The 22,909-nt window shown below is 49.2% G+C and overlaps 8 protein-coding genes across 8 annotated transcripts; 5 read left to right on the forward strand and 3 right to left on the reverse strand.

Moving 5' to 3' along the window:
* Positions 1–9: 9 nt before the first annotated feature.
* On the reverse strand, positions 10–1,300 carry GLAREA_12358 (uncharacterized protein; the record flags this gene model as incomplete). Its single annotated transcript, XM_008083140.1, has 5 exons — positions 10–97; positions 145–501; positions 563–961; positions 1,016–1,106; positions 1,153–1,300. The coding sequence occupies 5 exons, from the start codon at positions 1,298–1,300 to the stop codon at positions 10–12; spliced, it is 1,083 nt and encodes a 360-aa protein (XP_008081331.1).
* Positions 1,301–2,941: 1,641 nt separating this feature from the next.
* GLAREA_12359 (Glycerol-3-phosphate (1)-acyltransferase) lies at positions 2,942–3,942 on the forward strand (the record flags this gene model as incomplete). The annotated part of the gene is made up of 2 exons (XM_008083141.1): positions 2,942–3,431; positions 3,488–3,942. 2 exons carry the CDS (start codon positions 2,942–2,944, stop codon positions 3,940–3,942), a joined length of 945 nt encoding a protein of 314 aa, XP_008081332.1.
* Positions 3,943–4,199: 257 nt separating this feature from the next.
* GLAREA_12360 (uncharacterized protein) lies at positions 4,200–4,679 on the forward strand (the record flags this gene model as incomplete). The annotated part of the gene is made up of 1 exon (XM_008083142.1): positions 4,200–4,679. The coding sequence occupies one exon, from the start codon at positions 4,200–4,202 to the stop codon at positions 4,677–4,679; it is 480 nt and encodes a 159-aa protein (XP_008081333.1).
* A 462-nt stretch (positions 4,680–5,141) lies between these two features.
* Positions 5,142–7,082, reverse strand: GLAREA_12361 (Adenine nucleotide alpha hydrolases-like protein; the record flags this gene model as incomplete). Its single annotated transcript, XM_008083143.1, has 4 exons — positions 5,142–5,210; positions 5,257–5,805; positions 5,854–6,351; positions 6,405–7,082. The coding sequence occupies 4 exons, from the start codon at positions 7,080–7,082 to the stop codon at positions 5,142–5,144; spliced, it is 1,794 nt and encodes a 597-aa protein (XP_008081334.1).
* Positions 7,083–7,530: 448 nt separating this feature from the next.
* GLAREA_12362 (VPS9) lies at positions 7,531–10,169 on the forward strand (the record flags this gene model as incomplete). Its single annotated transcript, XM_008083144.1, has 5 exons — positions 7,531–9,022; positions 9,071–9,148; positions 9,196–9,368; positions 9,424–10,073; positions 10,127–10,169. 5 exons carry the CDS (start codon positions 7,531–7,533, stop codon positions 10,167–10,169), a joined length of 2,436 nt encoding a protein of 811 aa, XP_008081335.1.
* Positions 10,170–10,594: 425 nt separating this feature from the next.
* Positions 10,595–12,910, forward strand: GLAREA_12363 (uncharacterized protein; the record flags this gene model as incomplete). The annotated part of the gene is made up of 2 exons (XM_008083145.1): positions 10,595–10,743; positions 10,900–12,910. 2 exons carry the CDS (start codon positions 10,595–10,597, stop codon positions 12,908–12,910), a joined length of 2,160 nt encoding a protein of 719 aa, XP_008081336.1.
* Positions 12,911–13,990: 1,080 nt separating this feature from the next.
* On the forward strand, positions 13,991–15,418 carry GLAREA_12364 (uncharacterized protein; the record flags this gene model as incomplete). Its single annotated transcript, XM_008083146.1, has 1 exon — positions 13,991–15,418. The coding sequence occupies one exon, from the start codon at positions 13,991–13,993 to the stop codon at positions 15,416–15,418; it is 1,428 nt and encodes a 475-aa protein (XP_008081337.1).
* A 1,731-nt stretch (positions 15,419–17,149) lies between these two features.
* Positions 17,150–19,391, reverse strand: GLAREA_12365 (uncharacterized protein; the record flags this gene model as incomplete). The annotated part of the gene is made up of 3 exons (XM_008083147.1): positions 17,150–18,957; positions 19,073–19,192; positions 19,319–19,391. 3 exons carry the CDS (start codon positions 19,389–19,391, stop codon positions 17,150–17,152), a joined length of 2,001 nt encoding a protein of 666 aa, XP_008081338.1.
* Between the last annotated feature and the right edge of the window lie 3,518 nt (positions 19,392–22,909).

The following is a 22,909-nucleotide window of genomic DNA, read 5'->3' on the forward strand; positions in this document are numbered from 1 at the left end:
AGGTTAAAGTTAATAGGTCATGTCAAAATCGTTCTCACAATGCAACACATTTGCCAAGGCATCCCGGACCTCAAATTCTTCTAACACGGCGCCGAAACTATCTCATGTCAGTTACACAAGCGAATAAAGAGGAACTCAACTAACCCATAGCACCGTATTTTACCACCAAGTTCCTGGGACATCTTCGCAAAGTCATCAAGTTTCAGCTCGGAGAAGCGTTCATGGGCGAGTATCATTCCCCAAGCCATGACTGGAGTGATTTCGCCATCGAGATTGAGTCGTTTACTTAGATCGAGTAGATTCGCTAGGTCGGATTTCGATAAATCCCACGTCTTTTGTGCATCTGCGTTTTGTCTCGGGCCGTGCCCAAAAGGTATGTCGTCTTCTACCTTTGGCATTGGAGGGCAAGAAGCCATCAGAGCATGGCCACACGCTGGCCCATCAGCATCACTTGACAGCTCGACGAGATACTGCAAGTGATCCATGCATGGTCGTTCGAGCCTGTCGATGCCGTCGTCAGTTATGTGGGGGAGGCGACATGTAGGCTCTTGAAGGATCGTACCCCAACACAAAATCTATTCCAGCTTGATCATAGTCTACCCCTGGCTGGACTTGCTGTTGAGTCGTACTCCGGCCATTTGTACTGCTAACACCTTGCGAAGATTGCTGGAACTGAGGATTTGCGTGCGTCGGCGGTGGGCTATAAGACTGAGAACCAGGTGCGTAGCTGCCAGATATGCTACCACTTGATGTGTAACCCGCGCTGGCTTGTACATTCAACTCATCGACTCCTCCAGTTCCATTCCATGCAATACCATGCTGAGCTAACAATTGCTTTAATTGTCGATTTTCTTCCGCGAGCGAATCTTTAGTGCGAGTAACCATACTGAAATTTTCTTTGAGACGGATGACTTCTTGCTCCAGTGCTTTGATGTATAATTCTTTCCGCTCGCGGTGAGTTCTATTTGTAATTAGTACATGAGCATCATGTGGTCAGCGGCACAGTGCGTCCTACCGTTGTGCCTGCCTATTCAGCTCTTGTCGACGAGTCAACGCTGGCTTGCTGTCTGGTTTTGGGCCTCTCCTCTTCGGTGGCTGCCCATCAACTTATGTAGGTTAGCAGAGGTCGTATCCATATATGGTCCAACGTACCACGAGTAGATTTCTTCTCCGTCAAATTCTTAAGAAACCCCAAGCTCATTGACAGCGGACTTTTCCCACTGTCCGACTGCCCGCTACTCCCATATCCACTTCCACTCAGCTTGTTCCCATATTGATCAACGGGCGACGGGAGCGACATGTCTCGATGATCCAACGATTCCGTACTCGACCAAAAAGGACCACTGGATATCTGCTGATTTGTCCGATTTCTGTTAGCCATGTTCAATTGACTGCCAGATCGCCCCATGCAGGTTGCTTCCGTCAAGTCAGATCCATCGGGGAGAGACGCCTTTTCGACAGGAATGGAACTGAAAGATAAAGCTCTGGGAGGGTGTGCATGACGTACCTGGTCCAGTAATTGGGACAAGTATTTGAATACCTTCTTGACGTCCTGTGGTGGCTAATTCGTTGTGATGTTGCGCGTGCAATGCCGCAGCGCGGGGATGTGGAGAGTATTTGGAATAAACGGTGGTGTTTGAATGGGGGCCAGCAGCGCATAAAATATCCGGATCGCTGCAGGGTTTAAAGAGACAATACAGTATCGCGACGCAGATTTATGGTGTATTGAGAATGAGAGGTGATAGATTCGTAATGGTGACGGGCGCGAACCGGTAGAGCTAATAATGTGCGATACGACTAGTTTGAGAGGGTTCTGGGAAAAGCGTTGTAGGTAAGCTGCAGCATCAAGAGGCGGCTGGAACGTTTTAAATCAACGTTGGGGCGGTGCAAAGAAGATACCCGACACCTGGATGTTGTGAGACGGAAACTGGGGTCTGTTTTCCGATGTGACGTTTCGGCGTGAGATGTAATTGAAGAGAAGTTCAGGAGAGGAAGAGATACTGGTGGGAGGGCGTGGAAAGAGGAGTCTTTGAGCCTGAAGCCAAGGAGGATGTACAGATTATGGTCAGACTTCTTGCTGGGGATAAAACGGTTGTACTTTGTACAAGCAAGTCACTGACATCAAATTATACTACAGTAGTGTCTCGTAAGCAATAAAACTATCATCTCTCTTTTCTCTCTCATTAACACCTTCAACATTAAATCTTTACTATCACTTCAAAATAACTCTCATCTCCCTCGAAGGATCCCCTCCCCTCCTCTGCCATGCATCTCTACCCCTCAACTCCATACAGTACCCATCTTATCCTCCTCCCCACCAGATACTGCATAAATGGAGAAACTCCGTTCCCAAAAAAGATATAGTCTAACGGTCACGTCCATGTCTCCAAGATTCGAAGCCCTTTCGATATGTGCGCAATACACCCAATCGGACAGACATCGCAATAAGTGCCCGATGTTTCCACTCGGAGTCGGATAGGACGGGATTCTTCACTGAGACCAAACACTAGTCTAGCGTGCCTGGCCTGGACCCTTCATAACCTTATCTTTAGAGCCGCAGTTCAAGGACCCCTTTCCCCACCTCGGCTATCAATTGAAGGATCTATCGATGGATGACTGCCCAGGTTATTGTGCGTCGCAAGGGCAGAGCTCTTGTCGCATTTCTTTATATTCAATACATACTCTGTTAAGAGGTACCGTGTGTTCTCAGAACCATGAGATTGACCAGATAAGCGGGGTGTGATCAGGTAGAGCAGGTAAGACTCGAGCGAATCGACCTACTGATATGCGCTACTCGAGTACCTGTTGGTAGTGGGGTAAACAATTTACCTTTGCAATCCCATGTGACACCAACAACCGTCTGACCGCTTTGAATTCTCTTCTCATCACAGCATCTGCATCTCCTTATCCTCTCTCTTCATCCCCGTCACACACGCCCAAAATGGCCGCCGGAGACCTCCTCATCTTCGCGCGCGGCCTCCTAATAACCACACCATGGGCGCTCTACCTCATAATCATGGACCTGATCCTCTCCCTCCTCCTCCCGCTCAGTTTCCTCTTCCCGAACTTCGTCTACTCGGCCTCCTCGCTCGTCGCCTTCACCAACTGGAACTGGATCCAATGCATCTTCGAGATCCTCAACGGCGGCCAGATCTCCATCTCTGGCGACGTGCTCCCCCAGGGCGAATCCGCCATCGTGATCTCCAACCACGTCAGCTGGACGGATTTCTACATGATCCAAGCGCTGGCCGTCCGCGCGGGGATGCTAGGACGTTGTCGCTGGTTCTCGAAGATCGAGCTGCGCTGGGTGCCGTTGCTCGGGTGGGGGATTTGGGCGATGGGGATGCCGATGGTGAGTCGGAACTGGCTGAAGGATAAGAAAGAGCTCGACCGCGTATTCTCTGGGATCATCGTGAAGAAATGGCCGACGTGTAAGACCTCCCATTAAAAAATGCGGGGAGGGCGAAGCTAATTGTCTTACCTTCAGGGCTCATCAGTTTCAGCGAAGCAACGCGCTACACGCCCAAGAAATACGAAGTCGCGCGCCAATGGTGTAAAGAGAACGACCGACCCCTCCCCAAACACCTGCTCTATCCCCGCACAAAGGGCTTCGTGACGACGGTCCAGCATCTGCGCAAAGCGCCGCATGTCAAGGCCGTCTACGACATGACCATTGCGTACGAACACGACAACAAATTCCTGAACGCGCCGTCGATTTGGGAGTCGCTAAGTCTGAATGATTTAAGCGGGAGGAGAGGTTACAAGTTCCATGTTGATGTGAGGAGGATACCGCTAGAGGAGTTACCGCTTGATGAGGCGGGATTGGCGAAGTGGTTGGAGACGAGGTGGATTGAGAAGGGGGAGTTTTTGGAGGCGAAGAGGGCGGAGTGGGCGAGGAATGTTGAGTATGAGGACGTGAAGAGGAAAATTGCTATGTCGTAGCGACAGAATATGCATTCAATTTTGGCTCTTTATTCTAGAATGGCATTTCTTCCATTTTCTAGTCCCGATTTGGATATGGGCTTTGGAATTGAGACAAAGAAATATGATAACTGATAACTGCTACCAACCAAGTATCTAAGTACTTTCTACTGCAAACATACCAAACAACTCATGATCTACACGAATTGCCAAGCATCCAACTTTCAGATTCGATTTACAACCTCAAAACAACATATCAAACCTACTACAACCTCAAAATGCCCTTCCGCGCCTCCCGCGTCCAATCCCGCCTCCTCTCCTCCGAAGACATATCCGAAATCCCCATCTCACCCCGTCCCTCAACCACTCTCACCCTAGACACCTCCCCGTCTCTCCCCTCACCCCAAAACTTCTCCCCCTACACCGACCCCTCAAGTCCCATAACCACATCTCCCCTCCGCAACTACATACCCACGAAATGGTTCAGCGCCACCCAACACACGGAATACCAAGCGTTAGCGGATATAGGGGGTGGAGAGATCAGAGGCGGGGATCGGGAGAGGAGGAAGAAGGTGTGGGAGATGGTGGCATTAGGGGCGTTGGTACTGGTTTTGGTGGGTGTGGTGACTTTTTGTGTGGGGTGGGGGATGGTGAAAACGATGGATGGGAATGGGAAGGAGAAGGGGGAGGGGAGTGGGAAGGAGTTGGAGAGGAGATGGTGGGGGCTTGGGGTGAAGGGATGGGGGATGGGGTGGTGAGGGTTGATAAGTCGGGATTGTGAGTGTAGATAGGTGAGGCAGAAGGAGCGGTATGTAAAGAGACTGGATGGGTGTGTAGGATATGTGTGAAGGACGGCTTCTTGTAGATCGATGTTTCAAGCAGCTTGCTATGTTTTACGGGAATGAAAATGACATCTGTTATTTCCTTCATATTGTGACTGTGGGGAATGTATGTACTTGGTTGGGTAATTTGATGATATCAACTCGATGTTGTGGCTAATCCAGTTGATTCTTCTTATCATGGCTCAGACTTGCCTTTACGACTTCAATATTGCAGAATATATGATTCCTTTGGCACTCTCCTACTCCCAGGTTACTGTCAAGCAGAAACTCACGTCGAGCAGTCAAGTGAACTCCCAGAGGTACATCCATACAATTCAGTAGTATCTGAAAGATCATCATTGCCAGGAAAAAAAGTTTCGAGTTACCACTTGGTAGAAATTAGGTAATCAAAGTTGTGCCTTTGGTTCTTCCGATCTCCATTTTGGCTGTCCTTGCACCAAATTGGATCTATTATAATTAGTAGGGCTTGGAGAACAGTGGATTTTGACCGTACCGCTCTTTTCTTTTCCACGGCCACCGACGGCATTCCCAGTCCATACGCAACCAAACGTAAGATTTTTTTCTCGGGGTCCACTTGGGGAGTCTCAGAAGCTTCCAATACTTCATTTGAAAAGCCACATTTCTCCCAGACAGGTCGCTCGACAGCCCATTTGACCAAAGACTCATCAAGATAGGGAAATCTTGCTTCACGACCCCAGTAGGAAATTACCCTGTCGTCTCGTCCTAGATTTCTCTTTCCCAACCGGCGAACGTCCAATTCCAGTTCGTCAAGCAGCGCAGGGTAACCATTACGTCTAAAAGCAGTCGTGTGGCGTGTATAACCGCCAAACAGCTCATCAGCACCAAGACCGGACAGAAGAATACGTGCTGATGTCTGATACTGAATCGCTGCAGATTCGGTGTCAGTAGACGCCATGCCGCAGCCGCGAGAAGCGAAGTATAATGCATATGCAATCGAAAGATCCATTTCAGTGTTGTGCGGAGAGATCAGCCCTATCACTTTGGACTTGTGAGCAAGCGTCTCAGCGTACGGCACGTTGACCTATTCTTCGTCAACAAAAGTGATTTGTGTGGCATCGGGGCAAATTACCGCAACAAATCTCCAGTGACGGCTAGGGCAAACACTTCTCAGTTCTGCGAAAGCCTTTCGTCCCGTCTCTCTATCTGGACATTTTTCGTAACAAGAAACTGTTGTTGACACCTCTGGAGAACCACCGGGAGCTTCTTCTTCTTCTTTTTTATTGGGAGAAGGGGTCGTCTTTTGCTTCCCTGTTTGTAACGCTTTATTGGCGGCGTTGATCGTCCTAGGATTCTCAAAAGCGACGTTAAGCAGGTCTATCTCTTGGTCAGCAGGAAGCAATTCATGAGCAATTCGAGCTAAAACGGTGCAGTCGAGTCCTCCAGAAAATAATACGGCAATTCGGACGTTTTGATTTGTCACTTGTCCTGGTGGTACGAGAACATTTAGAATCCTTGGCTTCAATGACTCGTAAAGCTGGTCTCGTAATTGCTGGACTGAAGGACTGTGCAGATTAAGCATATATCCTTGATTAGGAATCGCTTTATTGAACACTCCTAGCTTAGGTTCCTGTGAGACCATCAGTAGAGATGATTGGCGCAAAAAGGGGAGTGTTTGCTTACGGATTTACCGGCGTCCCATGAATACCTCTGACAAGGAAATAGGGGCTGCGTCGATGGAATTCCACTACCAGTTTCTGTTTCTTCGGTACCGGTCTGCACATTGAGCGAAAGCTGGTAGATTCCGTCCGCCTCCACTTCCTTCCAATTAGAATCAAGGTGATCCGCACAGCTTGATAATTCCATAGCCAACGGGCTGGTATCTTTGTTGAGGAGAAGTGACCTCCTCCCTAAGCAGTCTCTGCCGAAATACATGAAGCCATGATTGGAATCGAGAAATACAAAGGCGAACGGCCCTGAGATGCTTCGCAAAACTTTGACGATAGCATCCACTGACTCTGTAGAAGAGAGGTTTGAGGAGCTTGCCTTCAACAGCAAGTCAAAAACAAACTTGCCATCATTACCTACCACGGGAGTCGAATCGACAGCCCAGGCTTCACCGTTCCAGCAGAGAATGCAGCCACTTGCGCTGTCTTTGAATGGCTGTGTGGTAATGTGACCTCCCCGTAAGGCAAGCACAGTAGATGTAAACGAAATGTATCGCGTTGTACCATCTTCGGCTTCAAACTTAATCTCTTCTTCTCCTAGATGATCTGGCCCTCTGTTGCAAAGTAGCTGCTTCAATCCATCTGTTGGTCCTTGGAACTCCTTGGTGGAAACCGACGCGTGGATACCACACATCCTTTTAGCTGGCTCTGGCAACTGATCACCGCATCTTACTGATAGCCAGAAGGTATTTATAAACCAAGCACGCGAGACGTGAATTGATTATGTTGTGTTGCGACAAAGGAATGCGCAACGAGATGAATCGATGGAGTGTTGAAAAGTTGCGGTCGAAAGTCACAGTCGCCATCGAGGTGGTCCTCGCTTTCTTCGGCCAAAGTCGATGATCGCTCCGTGCTGGGGCACAAGACGACGACAACAACAAATCAGCAGAATATAAGGAATAAGCATATACTCAACCATTGCACCCCTGTGCTTTCTACGTCCATTCTCTTGAATTTATTCACAGACCTTGCAGACCTCTGGCGACACCGAGACATATCTAGTGGTCACCCGCGATACGAAACTACCCCGCCAAAGTCATCGAATCTAGGAAACAACGCCTCTTCGAGGTGCTGGTGGATGCATGTCTTCCCCGGGATGGCAGAGGGAGAACACAGATCAACGAGATGAGCTTCCCAAAAGCCTAATACTTGACGAAGTTGTTACTGGGCGGGAGAACGAGGCGCAAGCCACTGCCTCTAAAGACGGGGACACTGAAGTGAAACACAACGAGGACAAATTATATGAGCAAACTGGAGAGTCTCCAACGTCAAAAGACAATGATTCAATACCAGTAATAATGGCACAAGAATCGAAAAATGAGGATACCGTGCCAGACACCAAGGGCAAGTCAACAGACCAGCCAGAGAACACGAGCGAAACGCAACCCTCACCAGACCCCATGGAGTCCTCTACCGCAACTCTAAAACCATCGGTGCAGCCCATAAAAGAAGACGATACTTCAGCGACCGAGGGATCAAGCGGAAAACTTTCTGTGAATGAGCATGTGTATCGAGATACTACCCCGAAGACTCCAGCAGCGTCGCAGCCCCCATCGCGATCAGCATCTACCTCAAACGCAATTCCCAAGTATCCTGGAAAACTAGATGCTCCAGACAGAGCGATGTCTCCTACAAGATCTGATGCCGGGTTTGACGAGAAGGCTTCGGCCAGCGAGGATGAGCGGGAACAATCTTCGAGATCTGAAATACAGAGTATAATGGAACAATTCAGCGAGGACGGTCAAGGCCCAGGCCATGAAGAAGTCATGTCTCCTCGTTTAGAGGCTGCTGGACCGCTTTTAGGTAGTCCGATTCAACATCCTCCGAGGAAATCGAGCTTAGAGCCATTGAACTCGAGCCCGAATCAAAGCATGAAGGATCTCCGAATAACGTCACCCATCATGACCACAGAACAGACGCCATGGGGTTCAACAGATGTAGGGCCAGCTGTACCACCGAAACCCGGATCTATACGTAGTTTTGTACCACAGAGAACCGGAGATAGTCAAATTCATGCTCCAGATACACCTATATCCCCGCCTCTACACAGACCTCCACCCCCTGAGCCGGAACCTGAGCCACCTCTTCCTTTTGATTTCCACCGTTTTCTGGAGCAACTAAGGCACAGAACTGCGGATCCTGTGGCTAAATTCTTGAGGTCATTCTTGCAAGAGTTTGGCAAGAAACAATGGATGGTTCATGAGCAAGTCAAAATCATAAGTGATTTCCTGGTATTTATTACAGGAAAAATGGGCCAGTGCGAAGTGTGGCGAGAGGTTTCTGATGCGGAATTTGACAATGCCCGAGAGGGTATGGAAAAATTAGTAATGAACAGACTATACACGCAAACATTTTCACCATGCATTCCTTCTCGTCAACCGGTTCCGAAACACAAACGTATAAATGGCGAGCGGTTTGCGGGACCTGGAAGAAGAGGACAACATGAAGAGGATGTTGAACGTGATGAAATACTTGGGCAGAAGATCGCTATCTATGGTTGGATAAAAGAAGAGCATCTTGATATAACGCCTGTTGCAGAAAGTGGTGCGAAGTTTCTAATGCTAGCCCAGAAAGGTATATTCCGACAAATGCGCTGTCAAAGTCACAACTGACATTTAGTAGAGCTCAAGAAGATAAGGAATTATCGTGCTCCCCGAGACAAGATCATTTGTGTTCTCAACTGTTGCAAAGTAATATTTGGTAGGGTCAATTGTTCTTGTTTTTAGAATCATATGCTGACCAGACAGGTCTCCTCAAACACGCCAAGTCAGATGGGTCTGCAGATTCATTTATGCCTCTACTCATCTATGTTGTTCTTCACGCCAATCCCGACTTTCTTGTGTCGAATCTCCAGTATATACTAAGATTTAGAAACCAGGAGAAGTTGGGTGGAGAAGCGGGATATTACCTTTCGTCTCTGGTATGTTTTCTAGAAGCCAGCTATTTCGTGATGTTCGAGGCTGATAAACCTATAGATGGGCGCTGTTCAGTTCATCGAAAATTTGGATCGAACAAGTCTCACAATATCAGACGAAGATTTTGAAAGAAATGTTGAAGCTGCTGTATCTGCTATTGCCGAGAGGCATCAAGCTGATGAAATCCAAGAAAATATGCCAAGAATTCCAGAGAAATCATCCCTCAGCCGTCCAGAAGTGACGCCTCGTCATTCAATGGAGGGCGAATCGTCCACGCCACGGAAGTCAACCTCGTCAAACGAGTACAGCGGAGACGATGAGAAAGCCGCGATGAGTGGCTTGCTAAGGACTATACAGCGACCATTAACCTCAATCGGACGTATCTTCTCTGATGATGGTGGTAGCTCATCCCAAACTGGTCCCGCAAGAACGCCTCTACCAGGAAGCACCCCTCGTATGAGTCCCAATCCACGAGTAAGCTCCGATGCTGCCCGAGGACTACCTCAACCTCCTCTTCAATCTCGCGACCCAGCCACTCGCTCTCGGATGACTGCTGAGGATGCTGCTGCTCGACAAGCTAGCGCTGAATTGGCCGAGGCTCATCGAATTCAGCGTTCAGAGCACGCTAATATCGTGGAGACTCTTTCCAGCATGTTCCCAGAATTAGACCAAGACCTTATAAGTGATGTGGTGAAGCAGAAAGAGGGCAGGTAAGAGATCTCTCTCACACATATGTTGAAAGTAAACTTACTCACACACTTAGGGTGGGTCTCGCGGTTGATGCGTGTCTGGCGCTCAGCTCCTAGGAGTGTTGTTCTCACATAGAACCTTGGAAAGATGTCAATAGTATTATCAGCCATTCTATCTAGATTTAGCATAGTGAAATTGAGCGTTGCATTGGTGGTTGATATCCTTGTTGTTTTGGCAGTTAGCTTAGAAAGATTAGGGAAGACACTATAATAATGAAATGTTGACTCCACCCACAAACTAGTATGATGCGACTAAAGGTGCCAGAATTAGGTACATGAAAGGCAAAATGCTTTGATCAATGGTGATGTTCTATAGCTCCTTCCTTTGAATGTTCACCGGGCCGCTTTTAACGCGAAAATTATGGTCGCGTTTTAGCTCAGAGACTTTGTGTCTCGGGAAGATTGTTTGAACCCATTATCGCCAATGTTCCGCTATTATATTAATATCTCTAGCATATTTATTATTCTTAGCCTTCAGCACCATGACCAAGAAGAAGAGCCCAAAGGTGGAGGATGGTAACGGTACAGGTCCCTCTAGTACGGCATCATCAGCTTCGACGTCAAAGCCCAAAATCGCAAAGCCGCCTCAAGCTCAACCTTCAACATCTGCCTTGATAATTTGTCGCAACAAGTAAGTAACCCCAGCTTTACAGAGATCGTGCGCGCGATCGTCTCTATTCATATCATTCACTGCCGAGTGCTCGGAGATTAGCATATATATTTGCGATCGCAATGGACGCCAGAAACCTGGCGCAAACAATGTACGACCATAGCTAATTGACTCCAGACATTGGCGCTACATATCCTCTTTCCACGGCCCATGGCTACAACTACCACCAGAAGTGCTCGAGAGCCTAGCTAATAATAATTACAATCACCCGCGCCCGCGACCAATTGATCCGGCGGTCTTCTTTGATCTTTTCAAGATCCGCCAGCTTGTCGACGATGCCACGAACCTCTCTGTACGAGCCTCAAACGGCGTAACATCTTCTACCCTCACAAACTCTTTAAATGCTGGAAATGGATTACTTGGAAACGGCGGCGCGGCATTGGGCATTGGAATAGGAGGGGGAGGGGGAAATGCGAAATTGAGTAGGGAAAGGAAACATAAAATGCGCGAACAGGCTACGCAGAAACTATCAAAAGCATATCATTTAGATGAGATTGCTTGTAGTGTTGCAACCATGCAATCCGCTTCTACGCTAGAAGACGTTGCGCATCTGGTGCTTCAACGAAACCCCGAAGACGCAGATGCAAAATACGTTCATTTCTTTCATGAAAAGATTCCGTCGCGTCAGCTGGCTGAGTGTACGAGTCTGGAACCTCTGAACCAACTTGTTAGGGATCGACCTCGTGAAGGAGAGTTATTAAGGACAAGAGCTGTGACGAGGATCTTCAAGGAGGAATATGTTGAGGCAGTAGAAGATTTCAAGGAGGCTTTGCGCGTATGTAAATCTGTTCAGGATCAACACGGAGCAGGACGACAGCAATTACAGCTTGCGAGTGAGCTTGCGGCAGAAAAGAATAATGGAAGGTGGAAAGAGGAATTCAAGCTAGCCGAAGAGGATCATCCTAGTAGTCTTAAGACTCAACTTTTATTTCAGCGAGCAGGTGTTCATCTGACTATTGCTTGTCAACATGTTGAAGCTGCTCTACCTCCTAAAAGTGCTGCGAATAGACTCAATGGGAAGAACAAAGCATCAGATCCAGCCACCAACGGGACTCCAAGCGAACCTTCTGAATTGACTCACGCCGATTTGGAGATATTAAGGAAACGTCAGGAAGCCCGAAAGAAAGTTAAAACGCATGCAAAAAGAGCGCTTCAGGACTATCTTAGATATCTGGAACAATTCGAATACACCCCAGGTCTTCCAGCTGAAGTTGCGGAAGAGTTCCTACGAAAATTTGGTCACGCGGCAAATGGATTCAAATCTTCGAAGTCATCAAATGAATACAAAAACCGAAATCTCGACCTCGAAACCAACAACTCTCTGAGCAACGGCCAACTCTCAGATGCTCTAGTCCCTCACAAAGGCTCGAACCGCAACCGCCCACAATCATCCTCCCGCCCTACAGACATCAACTTTCCACCTCCTAAAGTCCACCCAATATCAACCCTCTTCTCTCCAACCCCACCTACAGACCTCCCACCATATCCAAACAGCTCCTTAACGACAAGCCAAGCCCAAAACTACCAATTCAGCCAAGAATCTCTCACCTACCACCCTCTCCTCCCCGAAGCCCTCCACTCCCTCCTCCTAACCCACTGTCTCCTCCAAACCTCCCCGCGCGAACTCTCACGCCATGCATACATGGCCGCCCGTCTCCTCCGTCTCAGCACCGGGTCCCCGATCTTCCAACCGGCGCGCTCTCCATCAAGAGCTGACTGGATCGAAGTCCTCAAACACATCTCCTCTACCATCTCATTGTCTTCTACCTGGGAGCACCTTTGCGCCTCTGCGCCGCTGCCTGGGGAAACGAGAGAGACGGGCGAGGAAAGGAAAGAGAGGTTGAGACAACAGGCTGTCATGGAAGCACTTGAAGACGAGCGTGTGTGTGACGAGAAGAGTTTCCGTGAGGCGGTTCGTGCGAGGGAAGGCAGGCTTGAGGGGAAGAAGATGAATGATGGGTTTGAGGTTTTGACTGAACGGGCGGCGGTTGTTGTGAGGTGGGTTAGAGAGGCGGAGGTTGGGGGTGCTGGGAGGAAGAAGAGAAAGGGGAAGGGTGTTGTTAAGGGGATGGAGGGGTTGAGTGTTAAGGATGAGGGGTTGGAGAGGGTTGTTGAAGAGGTTGATTAGAATTATTCTTTCTGGGACTCGAATGGATTGGATTGGTGATCTGGAATCGCGGTTAGGGTTAAAACCACTGTCTTGGACAGTCAAGTGGAATCACTATGGATTTGTATCTTGGTTCTTTGGATTGGAGATGAAGCCTGGCGACATAATACTTCTAAACCTTCTATTGATTCTCAGGTGTCCAGATGTGGTATTTGCAAAGGCGCCTTTAGGTTGGTCAAAAGCTTAAGATATTCTCGCCATCTCCAAATTCTCGAAGAAACTATAATTCCTATAACTAACTCTCGCTGTAACACTCTGTTGAGCAAACAAAAGAAGTCCTCAAACACCTTAAAATGGTTCAAATTGAGAGCATTCATGCCAACTATAAGTCATATGAATTTCTGTAAATATGCATTTTCAGACTCCAAGACCTCACTTTACAGTAAAAGATATCAAAGCAAGCCACCCAGTGAAATCGAACTATTTTCCATCATGCATATCCACATCCCCATCAAAACCAAAATAGAAACCCTCGTATCACCAGAATACGAGAAAGCTTCAACCCCACCGCCCGGCAGAACCCACCAACCACGAAAATCCCCTCGCCTATCAGTGACCCGCTTCACAACCTCAGCTGAGCTCTCCCTTTGCTCGACGGCGTTGCTTTTGGCGGGCCACACGCGGGACAGCGTGGCATATAAGTAGCTAATGTAGCTGCTGAGGTAGGTCTGATTTTTTGTAAGTTTGTTTTCTCGTCTTCGGAGTTGAGATTATTCTTCGTTTTGGTATGCTTGTTTGATTAGTTTTGTGCTTCGTATTGTTTTCGGCGGGGTTTCCGAAGTTTGAAGAGGGGGCTTTGATAGGGAAATGGGTGGAGGTATACAGCTTTAAACCACGAAATCCGGCGGGGTTTGAAGATGGAGGGATGGTGATGGTGTTGGAAAGAAATATCGTTTTATATTGAGGTCGATTTACAACGAGGACAATCCGCCAAAGGGGTTATTGGGCAAGGGCTGGGAAATATGATGAGCAAGGCGGATATATGACAACAACTCAAATAAGAGACGGAATACAGGATTTGAGTTAGACACTTTCTTCAACATGGACGACCCAGCCGAACTCGAGTCCTTTCTCGAGCACAACACCTACGAAGACATCAAACCATTCTCACCAGATACAAACACCTTCCAAGATCTCGACCTACCCTCAATTCCCCTTCCTCCACGAGGAATCATTCTCCGCTTCACACGTCTAGCAGTTTTCTCAGTCTACCGCCGCATCTTCCTCTCGGTCATCCTCCTCAACATCTGGCAAGGCCACCGCATAATCACCCTCCCACGACGCTCCAAATACTCCCCTCTCCTAGTCGATATTTCCACCGCCTTCTCCCTCAACCTCCTCGTCGCGGTACTCATCCGACAAGACTACATCCTCAACCTACTCTTCTTCCTCTGCCAACACGTCCCCCACATCACACCCCTCCGTATCCGTCGCTCCCTCGCAAAGACCTACGAATACGGCGGTTTACACAGCGGCGCCGCCTTCTGCTCCGTGGTCTGGTTCTCTCTACTCTCCTGGATCTTAGTCTGGGAATACAAAGCCTACCGCATAGCCGACCCTCTGATCCTCATAACCAGCACCATCATCCTCGTTATCCTCTACACAATCCTCATAACCGCTCTCCCAACCCTCCGACAAGCCCACCACAACCTCTTCGAACACACCCACCGCCTCGGCGGCTGGACAGTCCTCGCCCTCTCCTGGCTAGAACTCTACCTCTTCACCCGCGCCCTTCGCCACCAAGCCGGTCCCTCCTCCCCCGGCGCCCAACTCTCCCGGCTTCCAGCAACCTACCTCCTCCTCCTCAGCACTCTCCACATCATCCTTCCCTGGCTGCGTCTCCGGCGCCTCCCCATAGTCCCCTCCCGTCTCGGCGTCGGCGTCCACGCAATCCGCCTCCATCACAACGAACCCGTCCCCTCCTGCCGCGTCTACAAACTCGCCCAAAGCCCCCTCGGAGAATGGCATTCCTTCGCCTGCATCCCCTCCCCCAATCACTCCGGCGGCTCCCTCCTCATCTCCTCCGCAGGCGACTGGACACGTCGAACAATCAACAACCCGCTCTCAACCTATTACACCCGCGGCCTCCCCACCGTCGGCGTCTTATGCCTCACCCATCTCTTCCGCTCCATCATCGTCGTAACAACCGGCTCTGGAATCGGACCTTGTCTGGGCACCCTCACCTCTCTCCCGCGTACACGCTTTCGAATCCTCTGGAGTGCGCCAGAGCCACGGCGGACGTTCGGGGATGAAATCTGTGACGCGGTGAACGAGTTGGATGAGAGGGCCGTGGTGGTTGATACGCGGGTATCAGGGCGCAGGGATTTAGTCAGGTTGGCGTATAGTATGTATAAAACCGAACGAGCCGAGGCGGTGTTCGTGGTTAGTAATAGGAGGGTGACGCGGGAGGTGGTATATGAGCTTGAGTGTAGGGGTGTTCCTGCTTTTGGACCCGTTTGGGATTCGTAGGATGATACCACTTGTTGGGATTAGTTGGGCGTTTTGTGGGATAAGGAGTTAGTGGGTGGGAAGCTATTTTATTAATGGGGTAAGTTAGAGGGGTTCTATACAACGATAAATGCTCCTAAGATTTCTTAAATATAAGTATGAAAAATCGGAATGATGTATTCATAATTCAAACTCTACAGTCGCTAGCGATAGCTGGATATTGTGAAGTCAATGTCAAACCGTGGTACTAACACCTCACACCACCTACAACTTTCGTGAGTCCTAGACACCAGAAGTATAACTGAAAATAACCCCGACTAAACCATTCTATAAGCGAGAAGTCGAATCACAAAGATTATTTGAAAATCATCAAAGGTAGATTTTATCCAACTTACTGCGTACCACCCACCTTTAGAAATCGTCTATCCGCGTCTTATTAGCTAGGAAAGGTATACCTAATTAACACGTTTTGGAGAGCGAAAGATCTTAGACAGATCTGTTTTCGAAGCGGTGGAGGGAATGGTGACAGATAAATCAGTATGTGATACTTACACATATTGTGATCAACTTGTAAACAAGGTTACTTTGTAGGGTTATTATATGGGAAACGTTATAGGGGGGGGAGGGAATGAATGATGGAATTCTCTTAAAGTGTAGAGCTTTCTTTATGAATTATAAAAGGTGGACGTGTTTTTTTGGAGTTTGTAGGTGATTTGATGACACAGGTATGATTATCAAGATCCACATGTTTGCATTTTGTGTTATATAGCATTTGCACATTCAGGGGCGGAAGAAACTTGAATAGTGTAATCGAGATTTGAGATAGGTTAGGGCAGGAGGGATTGCTGTGGAATATCATAAAATGAATGCGAGTCCGTTATATAGCACGTCAATAGGTGATATAAATTGTCCCATCCCCAATTTAACCACACGATTTCACAATACGAGACACATATTTAGACTCAAAATATGTGTATAAGTAAATATGATATGATGTATATCCCATGCTATCCCGATCCTCCCTCCCTCCCATCCTTCCATCCTTCCCCTTGCTCTTCTTCCCTCCTTCCATCCTCCCCTCCATCCCCGCAAATCCAAAAACGAAAAACAAAACAAAACCCACCAAAAGAAAGTAAAAATGCCATGCCATCGCATATATGTTGTGTATCTCAAAAGCCCCCCTAGCGAATCCCAAAAATCCAATCCCATAAATGCCATATGCATAAGTAACTAAAAAGCGGTCTACAAATTAATCCAAAGCCCAAATCCCAGATCCAGAAAAAGCCAATTTCAAAAGAGGTATAGAAAGAGTAGAGAAGAATAAAACGATGCTTAAAAGACAAGCCATGGGGATATTAGTGTAAATTTCCAAAGGAAAAAAAAATACATTGAAAGAGAAGAATGAAAAAGAAGTAGACCCTCCATGCCGCCAATATTCAAAAATAGAAGGAGCAGGACCAATATACTATACAAAACGGTAGCATAAAGGACAGGAAAAAAGCGACAGAAAGTCCACCACGAAAATACAAGACGCCAACGCCTCTACCTGACCGAATGCATCCGTGGAGGTACGTTGAAGGGTAGCACAATATTAGAATTTCCTTCATCTTGGGAGGGGTATCTTTGGGTTTGTCGCTCGGTTTCCAAGATCGTGATGCCCGTAATTTGGAGTTGAGAATCCAAGTTAATCGCGTGTTCGCATCATCATTAACTCATGCACAGCATATGTCTTCGAATGTCACATCAACGCAATCATTGGCTTTGGCCGGTCCAGCCCCATGAGGTTGTAGAGCCTGGAGGTGGCTGCTGTGCCCAACCTTGAGCGCCTGGCTGAGGTCCGGATGTAGTGGGCTGCATGTATTGCTGTGGACTTTGATCTTGCTGGTAAAGACCTCGTCCGGGAGCCGGATATCCTGGCCCAAGACTTTGCATTCCTGGATATTGCAACGCCGGTTGCATCTGTGGATTACTGCCAGCATGTCGCAGTTGTGGCGGAGGTTGGTGCGGCGATTGCTGAAGATGAGGGGATTGTTGGGAGGCATGTGGGGTATAGTTAGAATATCCTCCTGGAGATTGTTGAGGTTGAGATGGTGGCCACATTTGTGTTTGAGGAGCAAAAGCATATGGATTTCCTGCTTGAGCAAGTGTACTTGTTCCCATAGGAAGGCCAGGCGATCTTCCTAGCTGATCAGGTCTCATTGGTCCGGGGTTTGTAGCTCGCATTGGAGATTGAGCAATCGGATTTGGCTGATGTGTGGCTTGCGAATAATTTTGACCAGCAATCATGTGTTGAGGCGCCGACTGAGGCATGTTTGATTGCTGGGGATTGTTCTGTGCGATACGTGGTGATTGAAGAGTCTGAGTTGTTGGTAGCCCATCATTGGTTCCCACCGGTTGCGGTGGCTGCTGCTGCTGTTGCACAAGAGTTGGTGGAGGCTCATGTGGTTGTCTCCAACGTCGGTCGTGAAATTCGGTGCTTCTGCTCCTTTGAGAGTTGACCTGCTTGTTATACTCAGCAGCTTGATGGGCTCCGGATAAAAGATCGGTTGGAGGGCTTGTCTGAGTCCGGTCTTGATAAGCTGGCCCGGTAATCTCCTGTCGTGGACGTTGAATGTTACTATAATCTCGTAGACGCATGTCCGGTTGCTCGGGGGCTAATGTAATCATTGGTAAAGTTGTAGCGCTTCCTGGTGGACCGATCATGCCTTGTTGGATACCTTGTGTCTGTGCGCCTGGTGGGTGTGTCGGATAGTGGCCAGGAGTATTGCTGTAAACGATGTCACCGTGATGTCCAAGAGCAAGAGAAGCGTTGGCAGTAGCTTCTGCGGCTGCAGATTCTCTAGCTTTCGCAGCACCGGGCCGTTTTTCTCCGGCCATATCCTCCTCGGTAAATCCTTGCTTTCGAGCTTTCGATTCCCAATAATCATCTCTCACGCGTCTTCCATTGACGATTACTCTACTGCCGAATTGTCGAAACATGGACTTCGCCGTGACGATAGCAATCTGACGGGATCGATAAGAAAAAGGCAATATCTCTTGGCTGATCAAGTCTTCCTTTTCAGCTTGGGTGGCGATGATTTTGTACAGAGACCGATTCTTGTTGAAAAGAAGATATGAATCTCGGTAGCCTAATACTCGGGCGCATTCCGTAGCAAGCATGAACAATTTGTCGCCTCTGTTTGGCACGAAAAATGTCCTGCATCTGTATTCGCGTCCGTCCATAAGCTGTCCAGTCTGAGTGACCTTCTTCTCCCCAGCATCATCGTATTCCCTGGGAACGTATTCATCGCCTTCAGCACCAAGCTGGTCTGTAGTATGATCGCGCACCGTCGGTAGTGCCTTGATAACTGTCTTTGTAGGAGTAGCCTTGGGTGGTGAAGATTGAGTTGGCGTCACATTGCTTAATTGAGGGGGTAGGTTTGCTGTTTGCGCTTGAGGCGTCTGGGGAGGTGGGATAATTTGTTGCTGAGGTAGAGGCATTGACAACTGATTCGGACTTTCCAGCACACCAGGACGTGTTGGCTTCATCGGTCGTCCTCGCTTTCGCGACTTTGAGTCACCTAAATGAGACATTATCAGCAAGAATATTCTGATTTCGGCAGCGCGCACTGGTAGTACCAGGCCACAGGCGCAACACTGGTAGGTAATATTGCGACAGCTTGAATGAGAACTTACCACCATCTCCCCAATTCTCGCTTTGCTGTAAATCTCCAGATTGATCCGGCGATCGACTACGCTTCAGCCCTCGTGGTATCTGATCTTGGTTTACGTTCGCGCCGGGGTTGCTCAAAACTCCTGTAATTGATCATCAGCGCCTGGCCAACACGATATCGCCACATCAACTCCAATACGATGATGCATTTGATCCAGTGCCCGCTGGCCGAAGCTTTTCCTTGTCGTCTTTCGGCATGGGTATCTTACCTGACAGTGCAGCTGGATTAATAGTACCTCCGTCATTGACCCCAAGACCGTTTGTGGATTGCGTCGAGTACATGGCCGATGGATGCGCGATCGTCCGCGTGAAGCACCCTCACGTCGCCGGCGATGCACACACAAATGCTGTGGCCTCAGCGCGTTTGCGCCCGGAAGCGCAAGAAGTATATGGATTGATGCTCAGCTGCTACATGGAAAGTCGGAAGCTGCATCTACCTGTAAGCGATTCGGGTCGTCGCGGATAAGAGTTGGCGATGCGACGATGATTGGCCTCGGCGGCTGTTACGGAGGGGGGATTTCGACGCGACCGAACAATACGCGGTTCGCGGTTCACGACGACTCAGATGGAAGACTCGACGAGAAGCGCAAGCTGTATGGACTGGACAGTTTTTTTCCGTGTGCTTGGGATGGAGGTGGTGGCCACGCAATATGCCAGTGATGGGATGCGATAGAAGAGGGTGTGTTTCGCTGCGGCGACGGTCGCGTTTGGTTGCAGTTGCCCCAGGAATGGCGATGCACAGCGGGAAGTGGGAGGCTCTTTTCTCATAAAGAAACGGGCCTCTGCGGTCTCCGTGCTTTCTGCACACGCAGCAGCAGCTCGATCGAAGTTCGAACCCTGCGGGCGCCAGTGCGAGTGGCTCTGGGTTGCAGGGACCACGGCGGGCGGGACGAACGACTCTGGTCTGCCCAGAGGGGTGGTGGAGGTGGTGATGGGCCGCCGACTGGGCTGGTGCTGAGTTTGGCTGGATGCTGGGTGTTGCGTGCTGGGAGTCTGGGTGTCTGGGAGTCTGGGACAGCGGATGTACGATCCTGTACGAGTGTCGAAGCAGCGGGAAGAAGAGAAATGGAAGGGGGAGGCCCAAGGAATGCGGTTTGCGACCGCAGATTGGTGAGCGGAGGAGGGTTGATGGGATGAAGGGGAAAGTCGATGGTGACGGGTGGTGATGACTGGCGATAGGTGATGGTGGATGATGGAGGGGATGGGGATGGGTGACGGGCGGATGATGGTGCGCAGGAGACAGGTTCCCGGGGGGCGCAAGTGGCGACGCAGCGATTTAAGCAACCGCACAGAAGCCTGAAGAGGCCGACCAACAGCGTGGGATCCAGGAAAATAGCGTGTTGGAAGCGCAAGATTGCCCTCTAATCGTAACCAGAACCAGACCCAGACCCAGACACCAGTGCAGCCAGTCAACGCCGGTTCAAGCGACAGACGTCTGACGTGCGAAATGCACCAACCAGGTTGAACGAGGCCGGGGATTTATCGACGAAAGGTATGAAGCGCGACCAATATTACGACACTGCTAGACGATTTTGGACGACTTACTCTCTTCGAGTACAGCACAGGACTAGACTAGTCTGGTCTCCAAGCACGCTACGGCTTCCTGCCTCGAGCCTTCACAATCTCCCGCTCGAGCAGGTTAGCACGCACGCTTGACGACAAGTAGTGTCGATGCGATGCGCGCCGTAGATGCGCGATTGGCGAGGTCGCGGTATCGTGTCGTGATAGGGACTGGTATGGGTATGCTAGTCTGCCTTCTTGATAATGTATGGCCGAGGCGAGGGAGATGGAGGGGGAGCGAGGAGCGATGAGGGGCACAAGCAAAAGCAAGCAGCGGCAGCACCAGAACCACCAGCAAGAGCTCAGAGCTGGAACCTGGGAACTGGGGGAGCCTGCCTGTGCGAGCGAGGCCGAGGATTCAACCAACGTCTGCAGATGTCAGGCCTGCAGATTCTGTACTTCCAACTCCTGCACAGCACCCTTCCCGCAAGTCAAGAGTTGTAGTCAAAATGTAGTCAGCATCAGAGATGGCTTGCAGCAAACCTTCTGCGATTTGCGGTTGGTCGACTAAATCGCGGTGGCTTCGCTGCCCGTCAAACCTGCCGGAGAAACAACGACGTCTGGCTTCTGGAATCTGCAGCAGTTAATCGACGGCAAGGGAGCACAACGTGGATAGGTCCTCGACCCGAGCCTCGCTGACTGGCTGCTAATTCCCAACACCGACTGAGGTTGACTGGCTCAGCAGAAGGATTCGATAAGAGGCCGACGAGGGATGCTAACACATGAACTGATACTACTGCGGGTGCTTTCTGCTGCGAAATGCAACTATCTTTCCTCCTGGGTCGGTATAGTATATTATCCTCCCATGGGATAGATACCCAAAGGTAGCGATTGTTTGGTCTGCGCGTGTAAGGCCCAGGTTACGTTGAGTATCTTATTCCCGCTGCAGGCTGAATGGAGAGCCCCTAGGAACGGCTCGCACTGCGTGTCGCTGACAAAAGGTCTTTTCTTTCCAGCCACTAAACGCGCCGCCGAGTATGAGACCGATGGTATATATTGGACCAGTGCTGTGATTTTTGGAATCCTCCAGTACCTCGATGGTGCAGCTCGGCGTAGGATTGAGAATGGAAGAGTAGGATTTGGTATTTGGTCGTTGGTTTGGCTATTTGCTCTTTCGTGTATGAACCGTGAAATATGAACGCGGCATCTACCTTGATACACCCCTCATGTGTCTCGGACCAAACTGCCGTTGGCGCCCGTCCAGATCTGGGCACAGAGAATGATCAGACAGACGAGGACTCTTCGCTGCGACGATCAGCAATGACGAAAGAGTCCGATTTCGACCTCGGATTGCGCGATAGATAGAGCAAGGGTTGAAGATGTTGTACAGACGAGAGTGGGAGAAGAGAGAGAAAGAGCAAGGGCTGAGCTGGTCTGGGCGCAATCAGATTGACGTTCCAGAAACCCGTTCAGAGTCATTTTTTCAATGATACCTAATCAAACGTATTGCCGTCTGACAGCTTCCCATGCGACGCGATGTGGAATAATTGGGAATATGAGGCAGCGAGAAGCGTTACGTTGTATTGGAGAGGTAAAGAGAGGACAATGATTGGCCGAAGGAGGAAAAGTTCGCTTGGGAACAGACGACAGTTACTGCAAAAGATCAGCCTAGTGGAAGTGCATACATTCAACCCTGTCTACAGCGACTAGTGCCGTGGAGAGTTCCACACTTGCCAAAAGAGGCAGTGGTATTTTGGCCTGCAGCTTGGAACTGTCTTTTGCTGACTCTCATTGCTCAGTTGTACCGGAGCACGGCTTTGACAGGCATGAATTCAGGATCAAACGCCCGTTATCCGCGCCGTGTTATGACTGCGATACCGAAGAATTTAACGGTTCCGGATTGGGATGTACGGACCTCTGAATGAGGGAAAGGGCAGGTGCTTGTGGATTGGAATCCGGAATCTTCTTGGTTTTAATCGCGTCTTGTGGAGTCATTTTCTTCGAAGAAAGTCTTTAGGGTCGGCAAGATACGAACTTTTTGAAGTCAAGATACAGCATTTGTACCAGGGTTGCTGAATGGAAGGTACTGGTTCTAAAACAAAAAGTCCTTGTTACTTTTACTTAAAAGTCCCTATCAGAGATCTTTCACTCAACCACACAGGAGATATTGGTCCCGCTGTGTGTAGGACGATGAAGCCCTAAAGGAATCATTCGAGTACCCCTAGGTAATAATAATAATGTTCTGCACAAATGTTGATTGCGTTAGCTCTTCGGATTGAAATATTTTTTTAGTTGTCTGT

This window comes from Glarea lozoyensis (assembly GCF_000409485.1).
Source record: "Glarea lozoyensis ATCC 20868 chromosome Unknown GLAREA18, whole genome shotgun sequence".
NCBI lineage: Eukaryota > Fungi > Ascomycota > Leotiomycetes > Helotiales > Helotiaceae > Glarea > Glarea lozoyensis.